This window comes from Mesocricetus auratus, unplaced genomic scaffold, assembly GCF_017639785.1.
Source record: "Mesocricetus auratus isolate SY011 unplaced genomic scaffold, BCM_Maur_2.0 Super-Scaffold_100013, whole genome shotgun sequence".
NCBI lineage: Eukaryota > Metazoa > Chordata > Mammalia > Rodentia > Cricetidae > Mesocricetus > Mesocricetus auratus.
In genome coordinates, this window is record NW_024429196.1 from 76,736,647 (window position 1) to 76,761,502 (window position 24,856).

The 24,856-nt window shown below is 47.6% G+C and overlaps 1 protein-coding gene across 2 annotated transcripts in view; it reads right to left on the reverse strand.

Annotated features, from left to right (window-relative positions):
- Positions 1-24,856, reverse strand: part of Trpc7 (transient receptor potential cation channel subfamily C member 7) — a 130,963-nt gene that overhangs the window by 55,300 nt on the left and 50,807 nt on the right. For both annotated transcript variants that reach the window (XM_040756071.1, XM_021232011.2), the window contains exon 4: positions 2,439-2,603. In XM_040756071.1, coding sequence (XP_040612005.1) covers positions 2,439-2,603 — 165 coding nt within the window. The remainder of the gene's footprint in view (positions 1-2,438; positions 2,604-24,856) is intronic.

Genomic DNA, 24,856 nt, shown 5'->3' on the forward strand with positions numbered 1-24,856 from the left:
AGGGACTCTTTCCTTTTATTGAGTGATGCCCCTGAGAGGCATCCCACGTAACAGACTTAGGCCTGTCAGTCACCTGTTCACTGTGTCCCCCTCCTGTTGTACTTAGACTTGGAGTCTAATAAATGTGCTGAAGGGGAAAGTGGCTTCCTAGTCAGCCTATGTATATCACGAGTGTTTTATGTTTTTAGTCTTGCTGAAAAATGTCAATCAAGTATTTGAAAAGAGGAAAGGAAGACCCAGTCAAGTGCTAAATCTGCCTGCAATAATTTCCTCTGTGAGTGTTCCAGAAGAGTACTCTAGGTGTAGCCTCTATTTCCGTGAATGTGTTGGCTTCCTGGGTTCCCTGGGCCTGGAAATTCCACAATGCCCTGCTGATAAGCATACCTTTTTTGGGGGAGTTGAGCATGTATTATGTTATTTTCTGAGTCTTCTCAGACCTGCCACAGGTTTAAGAAGAATTAGAATCTTACCCAAGGTGCTGGGCAGACAGAGGTGCAGCCATTTGCTGGTGTTGGCTGGCCCTGGGCTCCTGGAAGCTGTCACAGTCAGTTTTGTTGCGGTCAGGGGCAGTTCCTCCATCATGTTGTTACTCTAGTGCCTGAACACTCCCGAGAGTGCTCTGAGGCCTAAGAGAGCAAGGCAGATGTTCGGGGCCATACAGGTTCTCTCTCTCTCTCTCTCTCTCTCTCTCTCTCTCTCTCTCTCTCTCTCTCTCTCTCTCTCTCTCTCTCTCTCTGCGTGTGTGTGTGTGTGTGTGTGTGTGTGTGTGTGTGTGTGTGTGTGTGTGTGTGTGTTTGGGCAGGGGTGTTTCAATCCACTACAGACTACTTGGTTGCAGCCTCAAGACACAGCGTTAAGACATGCACCAGAAACCTGTGGCTCACAATGGTCTAGCTTGGGTCTAGTTACTTCCTTTGCACTCTCTGGCTCATTTTAAAAAGGAACCAAAACAAAATGAAAACCTAACCTTGCTTACATAGAAATTATTTGGAGAATTTTGACTTAGAAATCCATGACAGGAGACTGCCATAGAAATAGGGCTCTCAATAGCTATTAAGGCTAGACACAACAATGGCAAAGGGTAGTCTTGGAGTTTTCCAACTATGGGAGGTGTTTGCTCCCTCTCTGGTTGCTTACCTATGCCGAGTCACTGAGTCCCTTTCCTGGCTGCTTTGGTGGCTGTGGCAACATTCCTGGACTCACTGTTCTGACCCGAGTGTCCCACTCACTAGTGGACTGGACAGGAGGCTCAACTCAGTGTCGACACCGTACTAACTGTACCAGCTGATGAAGCTGTGTGTGGAGCCAGTCTCCCTAGAGGCGCGCTCTTCCCCCGAGTGCTGGTCACCTAAGTTTAGTTCCTTTCAAGATGTGCCACTAGATAAATGTAGCTGGAGAGCCTTTAAGATAAGGTAAACCCGTGGGACATGTTTCAAGGCTTCTTTATGGTTTGACCTTTTGGGCAAAAACTCTTCCTGGAGCTGGGGCGTGGGTGCTTCCTGGTTGGTCCCAATGTCTGGGCCACGAGGAAGGTGGAGTCCGTAGCAGCACAGGTGTCGGAGTGCCTCTAGGGTCTGCTCCTTTAGGCAGAAATTCAGTCCCATACTTTCTGGACCCCCCCACCCGCTTCTTCTTGGTCCAATTAGTCTATCTAATTGGTCATGTGGACTGGAACCTCTTGATGGAGGCTAGAAGGATGTTGTCACCAGTGTGCAGGGCCTGGCATGAGCCCTCTGCTTCCTGCAGCGTGTGTGTGTGTGTGTGTGTGCGCGCGCGTGCGTGTGCATGTGTGTTCTAAAGTAATCAGCAACTATCCCAAGAAGAACACATAACAAAGTTCTCAGGGAGCATTGGATGCTTCTACACCATGAGGATAACGAGAGCACTATGAGCTGGGGGACATATCTGCACACTGTAGTTTGTACAGGGCGCTGCGTTCACTCTCTATCCTGCTGTTCGCTCGGTCAGGGGTGCCTTACATGTTTAACGCATCTCTATCCTGCTGTTCGCTCGGTCAGGGATGCCTTACATGTTTAACGCATCTCTATCCTGCCATTCTCTCGGTCAGGGGTGCCTTACATGTTTAACGCAGCCCGTCTCATCATCATCACCCTCCTCCCTTTAAAAGCTGCTGATGAAAATCAGACCTTGAGGTTTTTCTCCTTTTGTGGGTCTTCTACTTTTGCTCGATACACCAGGGCTTCTCTCCCTCCCCTCCCTTCTTCCTCCTTCCCTCCCCCCTTTCCTCGTTTTCTTTTTGTCTTTCTTTACGGCACTGGGGCTCCGACCTGGAGCCCATGTGTGCTAGGCAAGTGCTTCCCCCAGCCCCAGCCCAGTTTAATACTCGGACCACACAGGGAAGGTTCTTCTGCCGACGTGGCGTGCTAAGAGGAGAGAAGGAGTAACTGCAAATGACATGCACCTTACGCAGTTTGTACCTTGCTGCACGGAGCAATCCAATAGGCTATGGCGAGAAAAGGGAGGCCTATGGAGACTCCAAAGACAGCCAGGAATTTCACAGCGATAGACTGTTGCCGTAAGCCTGAGAGATTTTCATACCACATGGTAAGTAATTGCTGCTGACAGTTAGGGTGAGCAACGAACTGTGAAAACAAAACAAAAACAAAAACAAAATGCAAACAGGAAAATGGCGTCATAGCACTTGAACAGTACACAACCCAGGAGGAACATTGGAGCGAGGGAAGCTATGGCAAGCAGCAGAGGGAGGGATCAGGGATAGGCAAGACTTCCTGACCTGGGCATGCTGACAAGCCACCGGAGTGAGGGAAGGAGAGAGCAGGGATAGGCAGGACTTCTGATCTGGGGACCCAGAGGCTGAGGCTGGAGACTCCTTAGAGTGGCAGAATTGTTGCTTTAACCAGGGGCCTGGAGAAATCTCAGATTTAGGAAAGGGCAGATTTGGGATAAATGCTCGTCTCCAATCCAGGCTGGTCAGCTGATCAGAGAGACTTATCTCTGCACAGAGCTCATCAGTAAGGTACACAGAGTAAATCGATACCAGGTTTGAATTGTGTTTTATCATTTGTTAGCTAGGCACCTCTGGACAAGCTACTTAACCTCAGTATTCTCCTAGGCAAAACAGAGTTTATCATACCATCTTGGGTATTGCAAAACAGGGTTTACCGTATTGACTTGGGGATTAAGTTAGGGATTATGTCTCCTGTGCAGCTGAGGAAATGCTTACACTTCTCCAGAACCCCAGGGCCTCCTTCCTCACTGGTCCCATGCATCCATGCTGGAACACTGACACAGTGTACCTCCATGTAGGACTTTCCTGTGGGGACATCAGTCACCCCTCTCAACATGACCTCCTTCTCCTGGAACTGTTGACTCTAATGGCTAAGTCACAAATGAACCCCCAGTGGCCATTTTGTCCCCACTTGGTACAGATGCTGGGCTAGGACTCCCAAAGTTTTGTCTCTCAGGTGTTCGGGGCTGTGCTGAGGGGCAAGGGTGTACTTGGCAGGCAGTTACTTGTGACTTGGGTTACACACAGACAGCTCTTACTGTGTAGACTCATTCTCCATACAAGCCTGTGGAAAGGAGAAGAGGGTGAAGGTGTGTAACAAGTGCATGTCCCTGACTGGGGCTGTCCTGAACCCTGCTTAGATGTGCAAAGAGATGTCTTTGTAGACAAAGTCTGCCTTATTTGCCTTGATCTGGCACGTTGAGTTGCTGTAGCCAAAAGCATCCTTTTTCGGTGGACAATTGTTGCTACCTGGCCATCAATTTAGCTAACCCTGGGTCTTGGCCAGAGGAAACTGATGATAAACAGTATGTAAGCTAAGAAAAAATGTGGGAATAAAGTTTACATTTGAGAAAATGTGATGTACTTGCCCTTTTTCTCCATGGCAGACAGAAGGCATTATTTGTTTTTGGCAGGCCTGTCCTTTGGCCCCACTGAGGATTCCCGTGAGCCAGAGAAGACAGACGGGGCATCATTTACAAGCTTTCCCACTGCTCAGCCCGAGCAGGGTGTGCCCATTTTCCTCTCACTGGCCTCACTGGTATTGAGGGGACATGTCCAATGCCTCTGAGTAATGCAAAGCATTCCCTCTCCATTATAAGAAAAATAGAGTTATAGAAAATTCTCCATGCAGATGGCAGCACTCACATGCCTTCATCTCTGGGAGTTTACAGTCTGAGCAGATTATCTGTGAGGACACCTTGTAGAATTACCACATTCACAGCAGCCATTGTGGGCTTTCCCTCCAGAACGTTCTCTGTGATTGAGGGAGGGACCCTGAGCCAGCATGTGCTCTAGTCCCCTGGCCCCTTTCCTCCCAGCAAAGTGGAACCAGTGACAGGAACTGGTGTAGATGTTACTGGAATTTTCTGGGTCTAGTCCTGACGCGGATCCAGAGTGGAATGCTGGGTGAGCACAGGGTCTGTCACTTCCGGGACTCTGCCTTTGCTGGGCACTGAAGTGGTCTGGAGATGGGTCCAAACAGAATGTAACCCATGAGGGAGAAGAGGAGGACCACATGACTCCCCTGTGGCTCTCCCTATGCTGTTGCTTATATGAGCTTCTCTGTGGGGAGGGCCTACTCCATAGTTTTTGTTCTGAGAGAATAAGTGGAACCCTCTAGTCTCTTGTTCCCTTGCTTGCCCAAGAGGAAGACAGTTGTCTCAGCTGAAAGAAGTGGGCTCTTCTGAGACTGTCTGCCCTTGACCAAACCTTTGCAGACTCTCACAGGCACATTTGTTTTCCCACAATAAAGCACCCTAGCTTCCAATTTGCTACTTATTTCTAGATAGACTTCATAATCCTCTCCCAGTAAGTTGATAGTAGCTAATAGCCAAAGCCAAACTGATGCTACTCTGTTCATGGGCATCTTTTTTTTTTCTATATTCGTGGCAGGCCTCAGAAGATAACACTGTGACAGACAATTCAGTGTGTATCAAAGAATTGTACCTCTGTTATTGTAAAGCAGAGAAAGATATAGTTCCTGATCCAAGGAAGGTAAGAGTAAGGAATGCAGTCCTCCACCAGGACACAAAAGAACTCTGTGTGAGGACACACAGCCAAGGGACAGAAGCAGGAAGGAGAGTGTGAGAGCAAGGCCAGGGAGCAACCATGGAAGAAAAGCCCACGGCCAGATTAGGACGGAACTCAGGAAACTGGCGCTGTCCTGGGCTTGCTTCCTTTGTCATCCTGTTCACGGAGGACAGGTTGATCAAAAGGTCCTTGTCCTCGGAGTTTCACCTGATCCATCCCGCCCCCAGCCACTCTGGCCGAGAGCATGACTCGCTTTTAGGAAAGCCCTCCAGAGGAAGATCTGACGGTTGCCTTGGTTTTCCCAGTGGATACCGAGTCTGTAATGAGCTGGAGCTAGTATGTTGAGTTGGTTTACACCAGGCCAAGCAGCTTTGAGATGAAACCCAGCCAGATCTGTAATTGGATGGACTCTTTAGTGAGTGGGTGGTGGAGGGGGCTAAGAGAAGTCAGACTGCAGGGGCAGGTAGGCTGTCACACTGAGACCAAATTCTCCACAGTGGACAGGGATTCACTAGCTTGGGACATAGGACCCCAAGGTCATGAAAGACCAAATGTGCATGGCTCTAGTTCTCAATCCATCCCAAGCCAATTTTCCCCACAGCCCGTCTGCACCATATTTATGGTTAATGTAATGTTTGTATCCAAAGCTACTTTCTGCTAAAGCCTCATTTAAGCATGATCCTCTGAGGTACTGCTGGTGTGCTAAGACCGTAAGGCTAATTCTCTGGGACTATGGGCACATTGGCTAAACCTTAGCCTGCCCTTTGGTTTTAATTAGTCTTTTACTTTTCTTTCCTACCTCCAGGGAAAATCCATCCCCTCATTCTTTCCCCTGCTTTAAATTCAGCCATAAGGGAATGTCCAATGTTTAAAAATAATAGTTGTAGGGGATCTGCAAGAGTCCCTTAACTACCTGTTCAATATTTAGTGTGTGGGGGGGGTGTTCTGTGATATTGACTCCCATGGCCCAAATACAAGGCCCGGACAAGCCCTGAGGCTTTCCTGGTGGTGGGTGGGAAAGAGAGGGCTGGCGACTGGGCTGACTGGGCTCCGAGTCTGGCTGAGACCGGTGGGCTGGTCTTGGTTCTCTTGCTGCTTAGTTGAGTTTTCTAAGGCGGAGTTAGTAATGGGATGAGTGAGTACCTACAAAGTGCTGGAAACAGGACCTAGTGTTTCCTTAGAATGCAGGAAATCAAAACAAGTCAGTGGTGGTGTGGAATCTTAGTGTAAGATGTGTTACATTCATGTATGCTGTGGGACATTTGTTTAATGATGTGAAGATGGGTTGCATTCTTTTATGCTGCATTTGTGTAACTCTGTGAAACTGTGTTACTTTGCCTGCCTAAAACTCCTGGTTGGTCCAGTAAAGAGCTGAATGGCCAATAGTGAGGCAGGAGAGAGGGATAGGTAGGGCTGGTGGGCGAGAGGAGAAATAGGAGGAGTCTAGGCTTTGGAGAAGAAGAGGGAAGTCGAGAAAAGGAGGAGAGGAGGACACCAGGGCATCCATCCAGTCATATAGCCAGCCATGGAGTAAGGAAGAAAGAAAGATGTATAGAATAAAGCAAGGTAAACAGCCCAGAGGCAGAATGTAGTTAAAGAGAAACAGGGTAATGTAAGTTGGAAAAGCTAGGCATTCAGAAGTAAGAAAAAGTCTCTGTGTAGTTATTTGGGAGCTGGGTGGCAGGTCCCCAAAGAGTAGAAGAAGAGGATTACACAGGGGCTCTTCCTCCCCCACCTCCTTTCTTTTGTCCCTTTTTATCCTCCTGTCTTATTTCTGACCTCTGATTTTGTCTAAGCAGACATTTTCTTGAGGTGTTAATGCATGCAACCCATGCAACCTAAATGGGTCCATTCGGCCCCTTCTCTATCATCCCTGTTACTCCCCACTGAAAGTGGGGCTTATGAGTGAGCTGTTCCCTGCTGGGGCAGGCAGGAGGGCTGTGGAGTCTCCACATCCCACACATAGGTTCTACTGCTACAGGTTGTGAAGCCCTCTGGCTGTCAGCAACTGTTGTCTCCCTCTCTCCACACCCCACCCCTTTCCACCTAAAAGCCCCATGTATTGCTTGGAGGAGGTTAAGGCAAGGCTGTGTGTGTACTTTCGACATCCGGATGGCTGGGTTTTTCTCTCTGATCCTGGCCTCATCTACACGGTAATGAGGTGTGGCAACACCTGCCATGATGAGCTGGAGAGGAATCCTATGAATTTAGCCCTTGTGTGGAAAATACTTTTCTTTCATACAGATATGCCACCAAAGTCCCTACTTTAAATTCCCTTTACACAGCAGCATTTCATCACAAAAGTCTGTTCTGGAAACTGAGAAGCCAGGCATGGTACCAGCCATCAAGCTCTGCTCTCAGTGTGAATAGTGGATGCGACTTGGAATCACGCTGCAGTGCTGTGCTTTCTACTCAGAACATGCACGGTACTGGGCTTAGTGGCAGCAATGTTCGTTCCTTCCGTTCTGAAAGGGAAGGGATGGGATAGGAGAGGAAGGGATGGGATGGAAGAGGAAGGGATGGGATAGAAGATGAAGGGATGGGATAGGGGAGGAAGGGATGGGAAGGAAGAGGAAGGGATGGGAGGGAAGAGGAAGGGATGGGATAGGAGAGGAAGGGATGGGATAGAAGAGGAAGGGATGGGAGGGAAGAGGAAGGGATGGGAGGGAAGAGGAAGGGATGGGATAGGAGAGGAAGGGATGGGATAGGAGAGGAAGGGATGGGATAGAGGAGGAAGGGATGGGATAGGAGAGGAAGGGATGGGATGGGAGAGGAAGGGATGGGAAGGAAGAGGAAGGGATGGGAAGTAAGATGAAGGGATGGGATGGAAGAGGAAGGGATGGGATAGGAGAGGAAGGGATGGGAAGGAAGAGGAAGGGATAGGATAGAAGAGGATGGGATGGAAGGGGAAATGATGGGATGGAAGAGGAAGGGATGGGATATGAGAGGAAAGGATGGGAAGGAGAGGAAGGGATGGGATAGAAGAGGAAGGGATGGGAGGGAAGAGGAAGGGATGGGATAGGAGAGGAAAGGATGGGAAGGAGAGGAAGGGATGGGATGGAAGAGGAAGGGATGGGAAGGAAGAGGAAGGGATGGAATGGAAGAGGAAGGGATGGGATGAAAGAGGAAGGGATAGGATGGAAGAGGAAGGGATGGAAGAGGAAGGGATGGAAGAGGAAGGGATGGGATAGGAGAGGAAGGGATGGGATGGAAGAAGAAGGGACGGGAGGGAGAGGAAGGGATGGGATGGAAGAGTGCTGGCTGGCAAAGGAAACAGCCAACAGGATGGAAGAGGAAGGGGGCAGGAAAACAAGGCCAGAGGGCTGCTGTGGCAACAAAGAATAGCACAGCCATTGCCACCTGCATTCACTGCAGACTTGGTGCTGTCCATGGTGCTGGGGCAGACGTCCTGATCTCCTGACCATGCCATGAAGTCTGCAAGGGGCACATTTGTATAAGAAGCTGCAGGTTTGATGGCTTCCCAGATATGTTGAGCAGGCAGATGAATTCACATGTCACCACCGAATTTACTTTTCCTCTAGAGCCACCAGCAGATTGGAAAGCCACAGCAATGGCAGCCTCTTGATCTGAGTCCGTGAGCTTGCCACACTGTCATTTGGAGAGATGGCTGAACATGGAAGCAGTGGAGGGACAAGTCGGAATTCAGCTCGAGGGGATTTCTGGCTACAGTTGGGGGCTCTTAACTTTGTATGTCTTCAAGGCCCTCTCCCCAGCATTGCTTTATGGTCCTACCTTTAAAATCTGTCATCTGCTGACTCTGTCTGTCCATGAGACATCGTGCTCATGGTTGGGAGGTTCCGGTCCCATGAATGTGTAGGTGAGCTGCGCGACTGCGGCCACCTCTTCCCCGCCACCTCTTCCGCTTCTGCACGCCCTCAGCCACGCAGTTGTGGCATGCTTCTTCATTGTGTCCACAGCTGAGGGTCCTCCCATGCAGCTTCTCACAGAACATTCTAGAATTCTACGAGGCAGCAAGGGAGATGAGTACTTCCAAGGGCCGTTTACCTCCCCAAACATTTCGCCTCACCCATTCAGGGAGGAGTCTTGCTCTGTCCCTATCTCCCAGCTATAGCAGAGCATAAAGCCAGTGTGTTTCTCATGAGGATTATCATTCATGTCATGGAGGCTCAGGGACCAAAACAAATGTCATGTCACCTGTTCCAGAGCAGGGAGTGAGCTGTTGAGTAAATGCAGGTGCTGAGGCAGGAGGCTGTGTCTGGCCTCTGGAGGTGAACTTTATGCTGAGATTTGGTGATTATGTGACATGGTCTTCAGTCAGGATAAGTTGTCATGCCACAGTCCTGAAGGCTTAGATGGCCACCTCTGTTTTCAGTGTCACAGAGACAACATTCTGCATAACTAAGCGGCCGTCCTTTCTTCCCCATTTGGAGCTGTTTCCTCAGCTGACATCAAGGAGAAGTGGACGCACCTCTAGGAAACCCTCTTGGGTTGTCTGTGGTGTACACCCCCCTGAACCCTTCTCTCTCTCTCTCTCTCTCTCTCTCTCTCTCTCTCTCTCTCTCTCTCTCTCTCGGCAAGCGCTGCACCTGGCATTTTCAAGCACGGCCAGTGTAGCCACCTCCTGTTTGTTGCCAAAGAAATCCCACCCAGTTCTCCTCTGGTTCAGGTCCTCATCAGCCTTCAAGATCTACTCCCCACCCGCCTTCAAGTTCTTCCAAGTTCCTCAGTCAGAGACGTCTTGAACTCCTGTAGGTCTCCACTCAGTTGTCCACCCGCTTGCCAGCTGTGGTGTTTTGATGAGAATGGCCCCCACAGATTTATGTTTCCATACTTGGTCTCCAGTTGGTAGAACTTTTGGGGAATGATTAGGAGGCGTGGCCTTGTTGGAAGAGGTGTGTTACCAGGGTCAGGCTTTGAGGTTTCCAAAGCTTACGCCATTGCAGCTAGCCTCCCCTGCCTCACGACTGTGGATGAGGTGTGAGCTCTCGGTTCCTGCTCCTGTGCCAGGCCTGCTTGCCCCCTGCCATGCTCCCCCCCACTCCGGGGTCATGGACTCTTACCCTCTGCCATTGTAAGCCTCAGGAAACTTGCTCTTTGTAAGTGGCCTTGGCCATGGTGCCTCTTCACAGCAGTAGAAAGATGACTAAAAGACAGCAACCATGGCTCATGACTGCCAGTGTGGAGAGCTACCTGTGTCTACATCCAGTGTGGAGAGCTACCTGTGTCTACATCCAGTGTGGAGAGTTGCTCTGTGTCTACATCCAGTGTGGAGAGCTACCTGTGTCTACATCCAGTGTGGAGAGTTGCTCTGTGTCTACATCCAGTGTGGAGAGCTACCTGTGTCTACATCCAGTGTGGAGAGTTGCTCTGTGTCTACATCCAGTGTGGAGAGCTACCTGTGTCTACATCCAGTGTGGAGAGCTACCTGTGTCTACATCCAGTGTGGAGAGTTGCTCTGTGTCTACGTGTCTACATCTACCCCTTTTTCCTTTGTAATCTTGAAAGAACCTGCTGCCTGTTGTCCCCTGAGAGTGTGTCACTTTGGTGACAGGTGTCCAGTGAGCTGCTGTTGACTGATCAATCATTGCGACGCTCTTCTGTGTCCCCTTAGGATCTGCACCACGATCTTCCTGGTGATTTATCACCCTAGAACTATTCCTAAATACAACAGTCCTTTGTCACTCAGGGATTAGTAAACAGTTGTCTTGACTAAGAACGCAAGTATAGAGAGATGACAGGAACTAAGGCAGGCAGGCTTTTACCAGGTTATGCAAGAGAAAACTGAAATGGGAGCCTAGCATAGGGTTTGATTATTAACCTCTTAGACTGAAATGGGAGCCTAGCATAGGGTTTGATTATTAACCTCTTAGATTGGGTGAGAACTGCTTGACCTCTCTATATGTGGTAGCATTCCACCACGAACTGTTATCAATTCATTATTTAACATTAATTCACATACTTTTATAAACTGCAGTGATGAGAAACATAGTATTCATTGAATGTTTTCCATGCCAGGCCTTATGCTTAATAGTCATTACGTTGCTTAACTCTACATTAATCTATTTTCAGTTACTGTAGCAAAATACTTGAAGCTGGATACTTGGAAAGATACTAAGTTTATTTAGCTTACAGGTTAAAGGTTGTAAGTCTAAAGCTGGGTGACCCCATCCATTTGTTCTGCCTCTAGTAAGGAATTTATGGCTAAATCACAATATGGAGAATGGCATCAGGTGGGAGATGGTGATGGGCAAACCTTACAGGATGACAGAGGGCAGAGGGGGCAGTCTTTCTTTATTTGTAACTCACTCTTGCTAAATCTTCTTGATCACAACCAATTCAATCCCTTCTGAGGGTGATGCTCCCGTAACCTAATTCAGTTTGACCAGGCCATCTCCTCTCAACACTGTCACACTGAGGACCAAGCTTCCCGTATGAAACCTAAAGGGAACTCTCAAATGTCCTTCAAGCCATAGAAAACCCTTATATTAGTTTCTTGAGGTATGAAGTGTTACACCTTGTTTCAAGTATAGGGGCCTGAGACACAAGTGACTATCTTGTAGCCGTTTATACAAGTGATTGTTTATAGCAAGATCTGGTCTCCAACCCAGGCTCATTTGACTTCAAATTTAATATTTTGAACTGTTTTCCTGTATTTCTAAAAGGTATATTTAAAATCAGACAGACAAGCCAAAGCAGGGAAGTGCTGATATTTCCAGATTTGCATGGGCAGGGCCTCACCTCTGAGCATGATGTAGAACTCTTGTCTCTCTGCACCTACTTATTGGTCGCCAACTCCCAGTGCAGACAGACGCCAAAAACATGCAAGAGGAAGGCTCCAAGCCAGTTTATTCTAACCTTGTCCTTTTAGAAGGAGCACTCTATCATGCTAAAGACAAAACCCAGGACTCTTCCTCCCACTTGTAGACAAGAGTATCAAGAACTGATTTCATGATGGCTCCAGTGCCTGGTCAGTCATCTGCCTAGAGTGTCATGAAAGGTGATGCAGATTTACAGCCTCAAATAACTGAACCCTAAAAACTGCCTGGGTGAGACACCTAATTAGGACCTAACCCCTGGCCAAATCTCACCTGATACATCCTACTAGGCAGAGCTGTAGTTCCAGACAGTTCCCTGAATCGGAGTTGTGACTGGATAATTGGTCAGGTTGTTGAATAACTCTGAAGCACTCCGTGGCTGTGCTGTCCTGTGGGGTTAGGGACATGCATGGGGTTTGCCAGGTGCCAGGCTTGGTCCCATGAATTGTGATTGAACCAGATACCTCTTTTTGTCTATTAAATGGCCACAATCAGGGAAAACTCATAGGAGCCCTCACTGGTTTAGAACATTGTGATTTATGGACAATTCTTGATATTTGCTGACATATTTCATTTCATAATTATAAAACACTTCTGCCATGCATTACACTTTTAATTAACTAAAGCTGTCTTTTCTCAACAGAGAAATTTTGTTTGGTAGTTCATAAGTAGAGAAGGAAATTTGATCATCACTAAAAACAGCATATTTTTTTCTTGCAAGAGTAATGCTTGACTCTAATTCAAACACTTTATCAACAAGAATACACGTCCAAAGTTACTGATAGTGATAGAGGAAACCTACATGGAATTTGTACTGTGTTTAAGGAAGTGAAAAAAGGGAAAGACAGATTGGAAATGCTTTCACCAAATACAAACCACTGTGTGGCCAGCATAGAAATTCCAGCGTAGGCAGATGGGGCTCAGGCGGGGTGGGTTTTCAAAAGGACTCCCTTGTATCATCAGATGAAGTGTTAGATGAGCTGTGCTGGATGAAAGAGTCTATGAGAAATCATTTAGGGCTATCTCTTAATGTTTCTAGGTTTTTTTCCAGAAACATTTTTTTCCAGATAATTTCTCTTGCTGATCAGTACATGCATGACTCAGGAGTGATGCATTCCATCTACTTTGAATTTAAAAAGAAAAAAATCATATTTCATTTTATGTAATTATTTTAAAATTATACTTTAAAATTAACCTCATCTCCCATGAATTTATACAATAATGCTGACTTCTGCATATCATATTTGCCCATATTTAGGTCTCTTAACACTTATTTTTATATGCGATTTTACATTTGGCATGTCCTTGAGATTTAGTGCCATCATTTTTTAAATTTAAATTTTGGGTTTCTCAAACTTACAAAATCTGACTGTCGCCAATGTTGTAATATTTTGAGATGTAAATGCTGAAAAATTGAACAGAAATTGGTTAAGAATTAGAAATGGTGTGTGTGTGTGTGTGTGTGTGTGTGTGTGTGTGTGTGTGTGTATGTGTATGTGTGAGACCTTGATGCTCTAGGCTTTGGCTGCTGCTGAATATAAACCTGGTTCTGTTGGTCAGGAGTTGTCCATGTATCCACGAGATGTGTGGTAAATGGTTCTGTTGGTCAGGAGTCACCCATGCATAAACCAGGTGTATGGTAAATGCCTTTTGGTACTTGGCATACTCCTCTAGGCATAGAAGACAGAGTGGGTAAGATGCTTAAGGCCCAGCCTTTGGGGGAGTTTATTAACTTCTCCATCTTTATGGTACTAAGTCCTTTTGGACTGGATGACAGTCTTATAGACTCCTATATGTGTATTCTGGTTTTATTTATTTATTCATTTACACACACTCATGCACGCACACACACACACACACACATACACATACCACATACAGTGGTATTGGAAATCAAATTCAGGCCTTCACACATGCCTAAGCTCTCCATCACTGACCGAGTTACATTCCCAACTTCTCATCTCTAGGTTATTCCACCTGCTGTAAGCCATCACCAACTCTGCTCTGCTTACAAAGAGCCCCAGGTAGGCTGCTCCACCCCAGGCTAGCCTCTGCTAACCAGTGCAGCTCTGTACCCATGCTCAGTTGCTTTCATGCTAGTGCTCTCTGGTCTGTGCTGATGCTGGGCATGGCCAGCCTCTGCCCACTGGTCTTCAGGAAATGATGTTCTGTAATTCTGGGTGTGCAGGCATCACATGATGCTGGGTGTTGTTGCATTCTTCTGGACATACTGCTCCTTGACACCTGGACTTTACTGTAGGGGCAAAGACAGCTCTCCCACCTCACCCCTGTCCTTTGTTTCTGTCTTTAGATAACTACTGCCAATCAGAAATATCTGTCTGTCTTTATGTCTGTTTCTCCTAAAGGGCAGTCTGTCCACACAGCTGCTAAGAATGGTGCCTCAGGCACAGGGATAGCATCACAGTCTCCTCTCTGATCACCCAAGGCAGGGATGGCTGACTTCTGAGAACTAGCCGTCCCTGAGGATGGATGGAGAGAGCCAGTTCTCTTGGCCCCAGCATGCAGCTCTGTGGCTTGTTGGGAGGGAGGCTGAGGAGGGCCTGAGGGTTCTAACCACTGCTCATCTTCCTCAGTTTCTTCTTGGCCAGATTTGGTATTTCTGGGAGTTTTTCTCTCAGGTTTTCATTAAAAATTGACAGCATTTCATCCTTTTTTTTTAACCTTCTGTTACCATTCTGACCATAAAGGGAGATCCAGTGGAGGCAGAGTTCAAATCCTTTCTCATGTGGCTTTGGGTCTGTGCAAACAACAGTGTGTGCTGTCAGTGAATCCATTCTCTTCCACAAGCCTCGTGTTCTTAAGGAGTGTATACTGTATGTGTGTTCTGTATGCTACACTGTATCTTAAAGAACATCATTGCTTACCAGAGGTTCCCAACCTTGCTAGTTCTGAAACCCTTTAATACAGTTCCTCACGTCGTGGTGGCCCCAAACCATAACATTATTTTTGTTGCTTCATTATAACTCTAATTTTATTACTGTATATCATAATATAAATATCTGATAGGCAGGATATCTGATATTTAGACCCCTGTGAAAGGGTCGTTCAAAGGGTCACAACCCACAGGTTGAGAAATGTTGGCTGAGAGCATGAACCTAGCACCAACCCATGACTGACACTTAGTTGATGTCGGTTTATTTTGCCTTGTTCACACATACCGTGGTTACTCTACTACCCATGTCTTCCATTTCAGACAATTTTAGTTGCTCTCTCCTCTTCTCTGAGAAATGCCTTGATAAACACAAGTCCGAAAGTTGGTGCCTTTGGGTGCTAGGAGAAGCTGCAGTAGACTTGGTTTTACAGGGGTAGACCAGATATCCAGAAAGGAAGCTTTTATGTGTGCAGACTTGCCCCCACTGCCACCCTTGCCATACCACATGTACTAAAGAGTAGAGCAACATCTAAATGACAGCACCAGACAGTCTCAGAAGGCTCCAGAAGCACCTGATTCATTGAGCTTGCCCAGTGGCCAATGATAATTTATTGCAGTGTCCAGTGTCCTGTTTGCAGCCTCTTTAAATGTTAATGATCAGTAATATAATTATGATGGGGAAGGTTCCTGGGCTAGTTGTGGGCTTAATTGAATTTTCAAAGCCATCTGGAGCTATGCAGAATTGTTTTTATGTTTCTTTCCAGACATGGCTTGGGTGGCCTCTGGTCACACAACATCAAGTCTACAGCAGACATTGCCCCTAGGCTCTAAGATCCAGAAGGGAATATCAGAGGCCTGGAGGTGCATTGACGGATTGCAGATTTTGTCATTTCCAGCCTTTCTACCACTCAGGGGCTAGGAAAGGAGGGGAATTTGATTGGCAAGGAAGCATCTCTCTTAAGAGCTGGGCCTCATGCAGCTGAACAAGGGGCCAGACCAAGGGCTGCTTTCCACGATTAGAAAACCTTCCCATCTATCCCCATATTCTTGAGACTGTTGGCTGTCTTTCTCCTTGGTGCCCTGCCATCCATCCCTACTGACCTCCCCCTAATCCTGACATCACACAGTCTTCCTCAACACTGTCCAAAAGGGGACCCCACTCCTCCTCCACTCGGTCTCTCCTTGTTGTCTTTCCCCGTTTTATCTTCCTCCCTCCCTCCCTCCCTCCCTCCCTCCCTCCCTCCCTCCCTCCCTCCCTTCCTTCCTTCCTTTCGTGTGTGTGTGTGTGTGTGTGTGTGTGTATGTGTGTGTGTGTGTGTGTGTGTGTGTGTGGTGTGCTGTAAATTTATGCATGTCACATTTGGGCTTGATGCTCATGGAGGCCAGGAGAGGGCATTAGATCCCCTGGAAATGGAGTTGCAGATGATTGTGAGCTGTCACATGGGTGCTGGGAGCGAACCTGGGTCCTCTGCGGGAGCAGAGTGATCTTCACTGCTGAGCCATCTCTCCAGCCCTGTTCCTGCACTTTATCTTTTATCTCTTAGCTGCTACTAGAGTTGGTTATACATTTATTATCTACTGCTGAGCTAACATCTGAGATCTTTAACAGCAAGGGTTGTTTGTTAAATTTTAGCAGGTGGAATGGTCAGCCAGCAAATATTTGTAAATACTTACTTCACATACGGATTTTTTCAGGGTAAGCTTGGGTAGGGCAGTTAGCCTCATTCTACTGATGTCCTGGTACACTTCACAAATAGGAAGTCCTAACTTTCTCCTCCTGAGATAGATGCTATTTCGGTAAAGATGGTGATGTCAGTATCTTCTATCCTGATTACCCTGGAGTGTCATCCTGACGGCTGTGCATTGAGGGCTGGTCTGGCTCTCAGTGACCTATTTTGGCCATTGGGATGTGGCTGCGTTTTGTGTGATGCTGCCATGGGGGTCACTCAGTTCAGCCACCAGTGGATGTGGCTGAGCAAACGGTCTCCGCATGGAGAGCTTCCTGGCCGCCTAGCCCTGCTCGACTTACTGACCCGTATGACTGTGAGCAGGCGCTGTGACTTACTGACCCGTATGACTGTGAGCAGGTGCTGTGACTTGTTTCCTGAGCCATTAGCGTTTACATCCTCACAGGTAAGTAGAGCACCTTTCCTCAGTTTCCACGCCCAGTCTCCCCAGTCTCCCACATTGTCACCTCCAGGAGGCTTGGGCAAGAGAGCCTTCCCTGCTCCTCACCTCCTCTCTTCCCTCAGGCTCGTCCTGAGTCCTGTCCTGTCCTCCCTGTGCCCCCTCCCATCCAGGTTTTTCCCCTTCTCCACCTTCTGTCTGAGATGTGACCCTTGCAATTGTTCCCTTACTATCTCGCTCATTTCTTTCTAGTCTCCCTTCGGCCAGACAGCGGTGTGATCCAGCTGCTGCTGGCCCTGCCCTGAGCCTTCCTCCTTTGGCCCCGTGTGTGTGGTTGGCGTCTGAGAAAAACCTGCTTGGGAGATGAGCTTGCTCTCTTTGTCAGCCAAAACACATCTTGAAAGACAGGATGGCTTTTTTTTTTTTTTTTTTTTTTTGGTTTCCTGAGGCCTAGCCAGGCGGGCCCTGCACAGTGGTACCCATAGAACAGGAAGAGCAGCTTTCAGGTCACAGGGTGTTTCGGGTGATGCGGGTCCACTGAAGAGGGTTGGAGGAGATGTTTCCTGAGACCCAGAGGCAGGAGAAGACTCTGGGAGTCTCCCATGGTGCACACAGGTTTCATTTCAATGCTGTTTTGTAGAGCAGGGCCAAGGATGGTCTCTGTGGAAGTTTAGGGTCACAGCACCGCCTGACTCGGTGGGTTTCCTTCATTGGAATATACTGGAAAGAAGGGATTCCTGTCGGCTTTGTACCCATCCCTGGTACCTGCTGTCCTAGCATTCCCTGGATGCTCTAAAAGAATGTCAGATAATAGCAGGGAGCTAATGTGTCCACAGAGGGCACAAGTCAGAGTCCCCCTGTGGGTGTACAGGTGGATTCTTGGGCCCAAGTAAGGATGCCCAACCTGGACTGAGACAGGGTTTCTCGGTGAGCCAGGTGGGCACACCGAGTCAGCTTCACATCCTCAAGGGAGAGCAGGAAAGGGGCGACTCCAGCTCATTGCACATTTAAGACGTGCTGAATGACTCCCATGCATTGATCACTTTAGCCCTTGCAAGTGCCTTATGGCCATATGTATAACTTTAGCTCCTCAGAAACTGAGGCCATACAGCCAGGATGCGAGCCCAGTCATGCCTGCTGCCTCGGGATCTGTCCCAGTAGTCCCTGAACTGCGAAGTTTCTTGCCTTCCAGTTCTTACTGGTTATGCCTGTGTCTCCAGCCATCAAATATTTAACCTCATACGTAAACATATCCAGATAACATATTGCGCGGCATGACATAGTAGAATCATTCTGACAAAAGGCCTAGCTTAGAAAGAGACCTCCATTCCTATTAGTGGCATACAGTACCACAGTGGGCATGCCTCCCCTGCCACTCAGATAACCCACAGCCTGTCTCCTAATGAGCACTGACTGTGGGTCTGGACAGTTCATCAAAGACAGCATTTGCAAGATGCCATGTGCCACTTTGTCTGGAAGTTACTGCTAACTAGAAATTTATGAGTAAAGTAAGTATTGCTGTCCCCGCACTGGGGGAGATGGGAAAAGCACCCCTGAATGGTTCACTTGGGTGACTCCGAGTCATCACCCCAGGGTTTGTGCTTCTGGGTACTTCATAGGGAGCTTTGCCCTGCATCATGTCAAAAGCCCCCCCCCCCCCTTCAGAGACACACATTTCGTGGGGGAACTGTTCAGTTGTTTCGGAAAGAAATCTCTTAACAGCTATGTGAGGAGGTTTGAGGGTAACTGCACTGTTTGCAAATGTGATAGATTACAGCTGTGAGGGACACCAGGAGCCTGTGTGTGCCCCCTGTCCCTGCAGTGAGCCTTCCGCCCTCTCAGGATGGTGGTTTTGTTAACAGCTCAGGAGCCATAATGGATGCTGATGGATGGATTTGGTTGTTGAAATCTGTCTTTGTGAATCCCCTTCTACAGGATCTTAATTTCACTAAATTTCAGCTTGGTGGTCACCAAAAGCAGCTTCCAAGTCAGCCAACACTGCAACACTGCAGCACTTCCCCTTTGCCCACAGAACGAAGGTCCTTACTAGGAAGCTATGTACCGGACTGGAGAGACGGCTCAGCAGTTAAGACTCCACCTTGTCTTGCAGAGAAACCAGGTTTGGGTGGGTTCAATGCTAGCACCACATGACAGCTCACTGCTGTCTGTAACTCTAGTCCCATGGAATCTGACACCCCATTCTGGCCTCCAAAGGCACCAGGACACACGTGGCACACAGACATGCATGGGCACAACACACCCTTACACATGAACACACAAACAATTAAGACAAGATAAAAGATAACCATGTATGATCGCTGCTTTAATTGAATTTGACCCGGGGGAGCTGAAGGAGGAGGGAAGAGGAGGAGGAAAGAGGAGGAGGAGGGAAGAAGAGGAGGAGGGAAGAGGAGGAGGGAGGAGGAGGAAAGAGGAGGAGGAGAGAAGAGGAGGAGGAGGGAAGAGGACGAGGAGGGAAGAAGAGGAGGGATGAGGTGAGGCATGTCTGCAGACCTCTGGGAACTGGAGTCAGGGTTCCCAGTCAATCCCCACAGGGACTCCTCTGCCAGCCTCCTAGGCAGGAAGGCTTTCCTGATGCCCTGGTGCCAGCACAGAGTGGCAGTGCAGAATGGTGGCTGAGGATTTGGGACCAGGTGTGTGTGAGTCTAGGTCTCCGCGTGGCTTTCCCCACTGTGTGACATTAGGTGACATGCTCCCTTCTCTATCAGAAACAGACTGGCTGCAGCCGGCTCAAGAGCACACCTTGTCTGTGAAGAGGGGGAGCCCTGCTGGCACCTGTGGGAGGATTCCCCCCCCCCCCTTCCTTCTGAGCCTCTCTCAAGCTCTGCTCCTTCCTTTGTCTCCTGCCCTGGTCTTGCCACACTTGTGAGGGGCCCCGGAGGCCTCCTTCACTGCTGCCCAATTTTACCAGCAAGATCTCCACGCTCACAAAATGGCTCCCACCCCTTCCCTTACCAGAATTACACTATTGTTGACGTGACCTAGGAATCTGAGCAGTTTGTCCTGTGATTGGTAGACCAGACTCTCACAGAAGTTTCTAGACTGACTTTGTGCTTTTCTTATAAACTGATATTTTCTACTTCCAAAGTCATAGCAACTCACATTCTTTCCCTGGGCCCAGCATTGCCCACAGACTCTCACATCCCTGCTTGGCCTCCGAACGTCTGTTCTAGCTTCTTTTCCGTTGCTGTGACCAACACCATGGCCAAGGGCAAATCAGGGAGGAAAGGGCCATCTCATTTTACACTTTCAGCTCGTGGCCTGTCTCTGAGAGAAGATGGGCAGGGACTTGAGCAGGAACTTGAGGCTGAAACCACGGAGGAGCCCTGCTTGCTAGATCTTTCTCAGGCTCACTTCCTTGTATAGTCCAAGACCATCTGCTTGGGGAACGGTACCTCCTACAGTAAGCTGGGCCCTCCTACACCAATAAGCTGTCAAGATAATGCCCAAAGGCTATAGGCCCATCTGACCTGGACATTCCTTCAACTGAGACTTCCTTCTTCAGTGACTCTAGGCTGTGACAAGTTCACAGTTAAAGCTGGAGTTACAGAGCCATCCACTGTGGGTGCTGGGAACCAAACTTGGGTCCTCTGCAAGAACAGGAAGTGCTCTTAACTGCCTCGTCATCTCTCCAGCCTCTTGTTAGGTATCTCATCACAGTAATGAGAAACGATACTGTAGTGAAATATAAGTATATTTTAAGTGTGAACGAGATGCTTGGTCCTGGCGGGGGCGGGGGGGCTGAGATGGGGTACTTAGAGAAAATGTACACCACAGTTTGTTGGTTGTCTGCTAACACAGAGTTACTAAAATTACGGAAAAGCATTTCCATTTATTAATAAATTAAATTATGAAATCTAAAAGTATGTTAATATATGTATGCACACAGGGAAGAATTAGAAGATTGAAAACAAATTAAACAGTTGATGCCTGGGGTATAGGGTTGTATAAGTTATTGTCTTGCTTTTAATTGCTTCTTATTTTTATCATGTCACAGATTAACTGTAATAAGAGATGAAAACTCCCCCTGCAGAGGCCATTTGAACAGCCCCTCCCTGTCCCAGAGTACACTTTGTCCTTCAGCCTCTCCCAGGCAGCCATGTTTCTCCCTGCTCCAAGCTTCTTTCCCACCTTTCAGGTGCCTCCTGCCCCCCCCATCTGCAAACCCACGTTGCCTGTGTTGGGGACAGGTTTATTTTTCCATTCATTTCTGGCTCCCCCTTTCAAAGCCAGGCTCAGGAAGCCTCCTCTTTCTCCATGACACCTTTCCATACCATTTCTTTGTCTGAGTTGTCTCTTCGTACTGTCTAATGGATGTCTGGGCTCAGGTCCCTGGGAAGCCCTTTAGCACATGCAGGCTGGGCTCTATTTATTGTCATATCCAACAGCTGGAGCTCCTCTCCTCCCATCTTGTTCTACCCATGAAAATGGGAGTGGCCAGAGCAGTCAGACAGCATGCGCCCAGTCAGATCCCACAGTAAATGGAATCAGAAGTATGAAAGGGTGATTTGTAAGACTTTATTTCTATAGCTAGCATACTTATTACATAGGCTATTATTATAGGTATACTAGCAAGTACATAACTAGAGATTATTTTTTTATTTCTTCAGATGCATTTTGATTACTAATTTTTTTATTAGATGGAATTCTATGTTCAAATTATTTTTTAAAAATACAATAAGGCTATCAGGCATGATCTAGTTTCTGGGGACTGGAATTTGAGAGTAAGGTGCCTATCCTAGTGTAGACACTCAGGCTGCAGACCTACTCCTCCCGTTCAGAGCCTCAAGAGAGCCCGAGAGTCTCCCACAGCTTTGAGGAATGCATTTCATCTTGAACTTGGGGTTCTGCTGTATTCACTGGAAACAAACACTGGATAAAAGCTCAGATATGGTACATTCATTCATTTATTTGTTATTATCTTAATATTTGTGAGGTTACTGGCCTAGGTCTGTCCTAAGATGAGGGTACAGTGTAGACTGTAGATGCCAGGTTTACATGTTGAGATAAGGGTGCAGTGTAGACTGTAGATGCAGGGTTTACATGTTGAGATAAGGATGCAGTGTAGATTTTAGATACAGGGTTTACATGTTGAGAGATAAGGATGCAGTGTAGACTGTAGATGCAGGGTTCACATGTTGAGATAAGGATGCAGTGTAGACTGTAGATGCAGGGTTTACATGTTGAGAGATAAGGATACAGTGTAGACTGTAGATGCAGCATTTATGTGTTGAGTCTCACAGGGACGGCTCTGGGATGGAGAGCGGCTGTGTGGAAGGGTCAGATGGTGACACTATGATGAGGTGGGGTGGTCAGGATGCTCTCTGAGACGATAGTTCTCTGAACAGGGCAACCTGAAGGGGCTTCGTTGTGGAGTGTGGAGGGTGTAGAGAGGGAGGCACGGGCAATCGGGAGGTCAGGAGGAATTCATGGTGAAGCGAGAGCGAGAAAGTCAGGAACCAAGAGATGCAGCTGTCGAGGGCCTGGGGGATGACTGGGCTTAAGGTGCCGAAGGGGAAGGTGCCGCCACCCTGCCAGGTTCCCCCTGACGAGGAAAGGGCGCCCATCCTCGGTTGCTGGAGTGTGGGTTGCCAAAGGCTCACTCAGAGAGATACTCTTTCAGAAATCCCTATCATGGGAGCCACTTTCCCAGGAACGACTGGGAGGTGATGGCCTCTCCTTGTGGGCAGTTTGCACCCAACTGCTGACACAGTTGTGTAAAAGACAAGTGCTCCAGCCTTATTGTTGGGACACCTCCAGTGCTAGTCCCTCTCCATAGACTTCTTGGAAGCTACCACTGGCTTCGCTATACCATCTTACTTCTGTAGTGTCTCCTGACATCACCCTTTTGATCAATGCGAGCCCAGCTCAGGCTCTGCTCCTCTATGATGATCACAGACTGGACTCTCAAGGACAAAGGCGGTCAAGCTTGCTTAGAATGACACAGAAGATTTAAGTTTGGACATGACCTGATGTGATTACTGTGTATGTGTGTGTGCACGTGTGCATGCGTGCATGTGTGTGTGCATAAGTGTGTGTATGTGTGCATGTATGCGTGCATGCATGTGTGTATGTGTGCATGAGTGTGTGTATGTGTGCCTCTGTGTGTGTGTGTGTGTGTGTGTGTGTGTGTAAGGGAGAGAAGATACAGGAAGATCACTTAGAGGCTAATGCCATTCAAGTATGATGTCAACTGTGGCTCAGATTACATTGACTAATGCATCCACATTAAGCAAACTTTTTTCATCTGCAATTATACTTACAAAACTCCCCTTCCATAAAGAAAATTTGCATGTGTCTTCAGACAGATAAATGTTCAAAAAGAATAATGCATTATGGGACATAATGGAAGGAATTTGTCAAAGATCAATTCCTCACTGAAAGTCTAAATCTATGAGAATTTAGAATCAAGAAATAAAAGATCAAAATGTACATTTATTTGGTCTTTAGCATTAGGTCTAATAGAGTTAGCCAGAGGTACTTAAGGGAAACTTCTAAGATCTTTTTGATTTATGGGATAAAAATGACAATTTGAAAATAGCTCTTGGGTTTTGCGCGTTGTGATAGTAAACGGTTTGCATCTGTTCCTGGGGATGATGAGGAGTTCATTATGTTTCTGTTGGAAATGCCCTTCAGATTCTTTCCTGCTTGCTGACCCCCAATTCAGAATGTAATCCTGATGTAGCTCACTGTGTCTCTACAAACTCAGCACACAGCGGATGGAAATGCACACATTAAAATGTTGTGGCTTAGGAAACATGACAACGAAAAAGAAAAGGGCTCCTAAGAAGCATCCGTTCACAAGGTTGTTTATGAGGCAGGAACGGGTGACAAAGGCAGCCGTGCTCTGCACTGCTGAGACAGTGGCAGCTCTCGCCTCCAGGACCAGGGGTCCCTTCTGCAGATTACCTGTAGTATCTTTTCCTCAGAGAACTCTTTGTCGGGCATTTTGCAGCCTGCCTGTAGAAGGGCAGAGGGGCCGATGGGCATTCGCACAGACCCTGTGCCCCTCCAACCCCTATTTTTTGCTGAGCTGGGCAGGGCGGAATGTGGGGATGCCATAATAATGCAGACTAAAGAGATGGGAGCATGCCTGAGGCCAGCTATAAGCTTTCAGCAGTTTCTTTCGTGATCTGAAACCCTCAGGCCAAGTCCCCACTGCCTCTCTCTGACTGCAAGACCCACTGGGACTCACCTAAGAGACTGCCAGGGATTCCCTGGAGAGCAAGATGTTTTCCTGAGATTTCTAAACCCAAGGGGATGCAGTTGGTAGTAGACTATTAGAAGTGTCGAGTCTATACTCTGGGGCCAGCCTTGAACCTCATCTGGATTCTTCTAGATGCATTTTTAATCACAAGTACTAATTATAGTTATTGGAGGAGCAGCAAGGCCTCTGTCTTTCCACTGAACTCTGTCTGTATCAGCACATGAAATGTAGGATGTGTGAATTCATTTTCCAAAACTGAGTCTCTTGAGAGCTTTAACTATGCTAACTGATGTGCTCCCCCTGAGGCCAGCTGTTCAGGACACTGGGTAGGGACAGGCCTCTGTCACAGGGCTCCCAGGTGGCTGTGTCAGTGAGGATATGTATAAAGTCCTTGGATAACTATGGTTCCTATCCTGGAGGCTTAGAATCAAGGGCTTTGTGTGGTCCAGAGTCTGGAAACAAGTCCAGAATTTTCCCCAAGAGGGTGCTTTTGTCTCCTTTTTTTCTCAGGAGGAGACTGAAAATAGACACATTTTGGTTGGTACCGTTGAGGGGAGGTGATACTGGGTGGAAGTTGGATTGCTACCCTAGCCAGTCCCCACAGCAAAAGAAATGATCTGGCTCAAAATATTATTGATAGTGGTACTGAACTTAAGAGGTATGTATCTAGTTGGATAGTTCTGCACACAAAGCCAACATGATAATATCATCCATTGGCTAATCTATCATGTACATACCATTTTCTTCGATTATGTGTGCTAATAAAGATTGAAGACTGTTTCTTAGGTCAT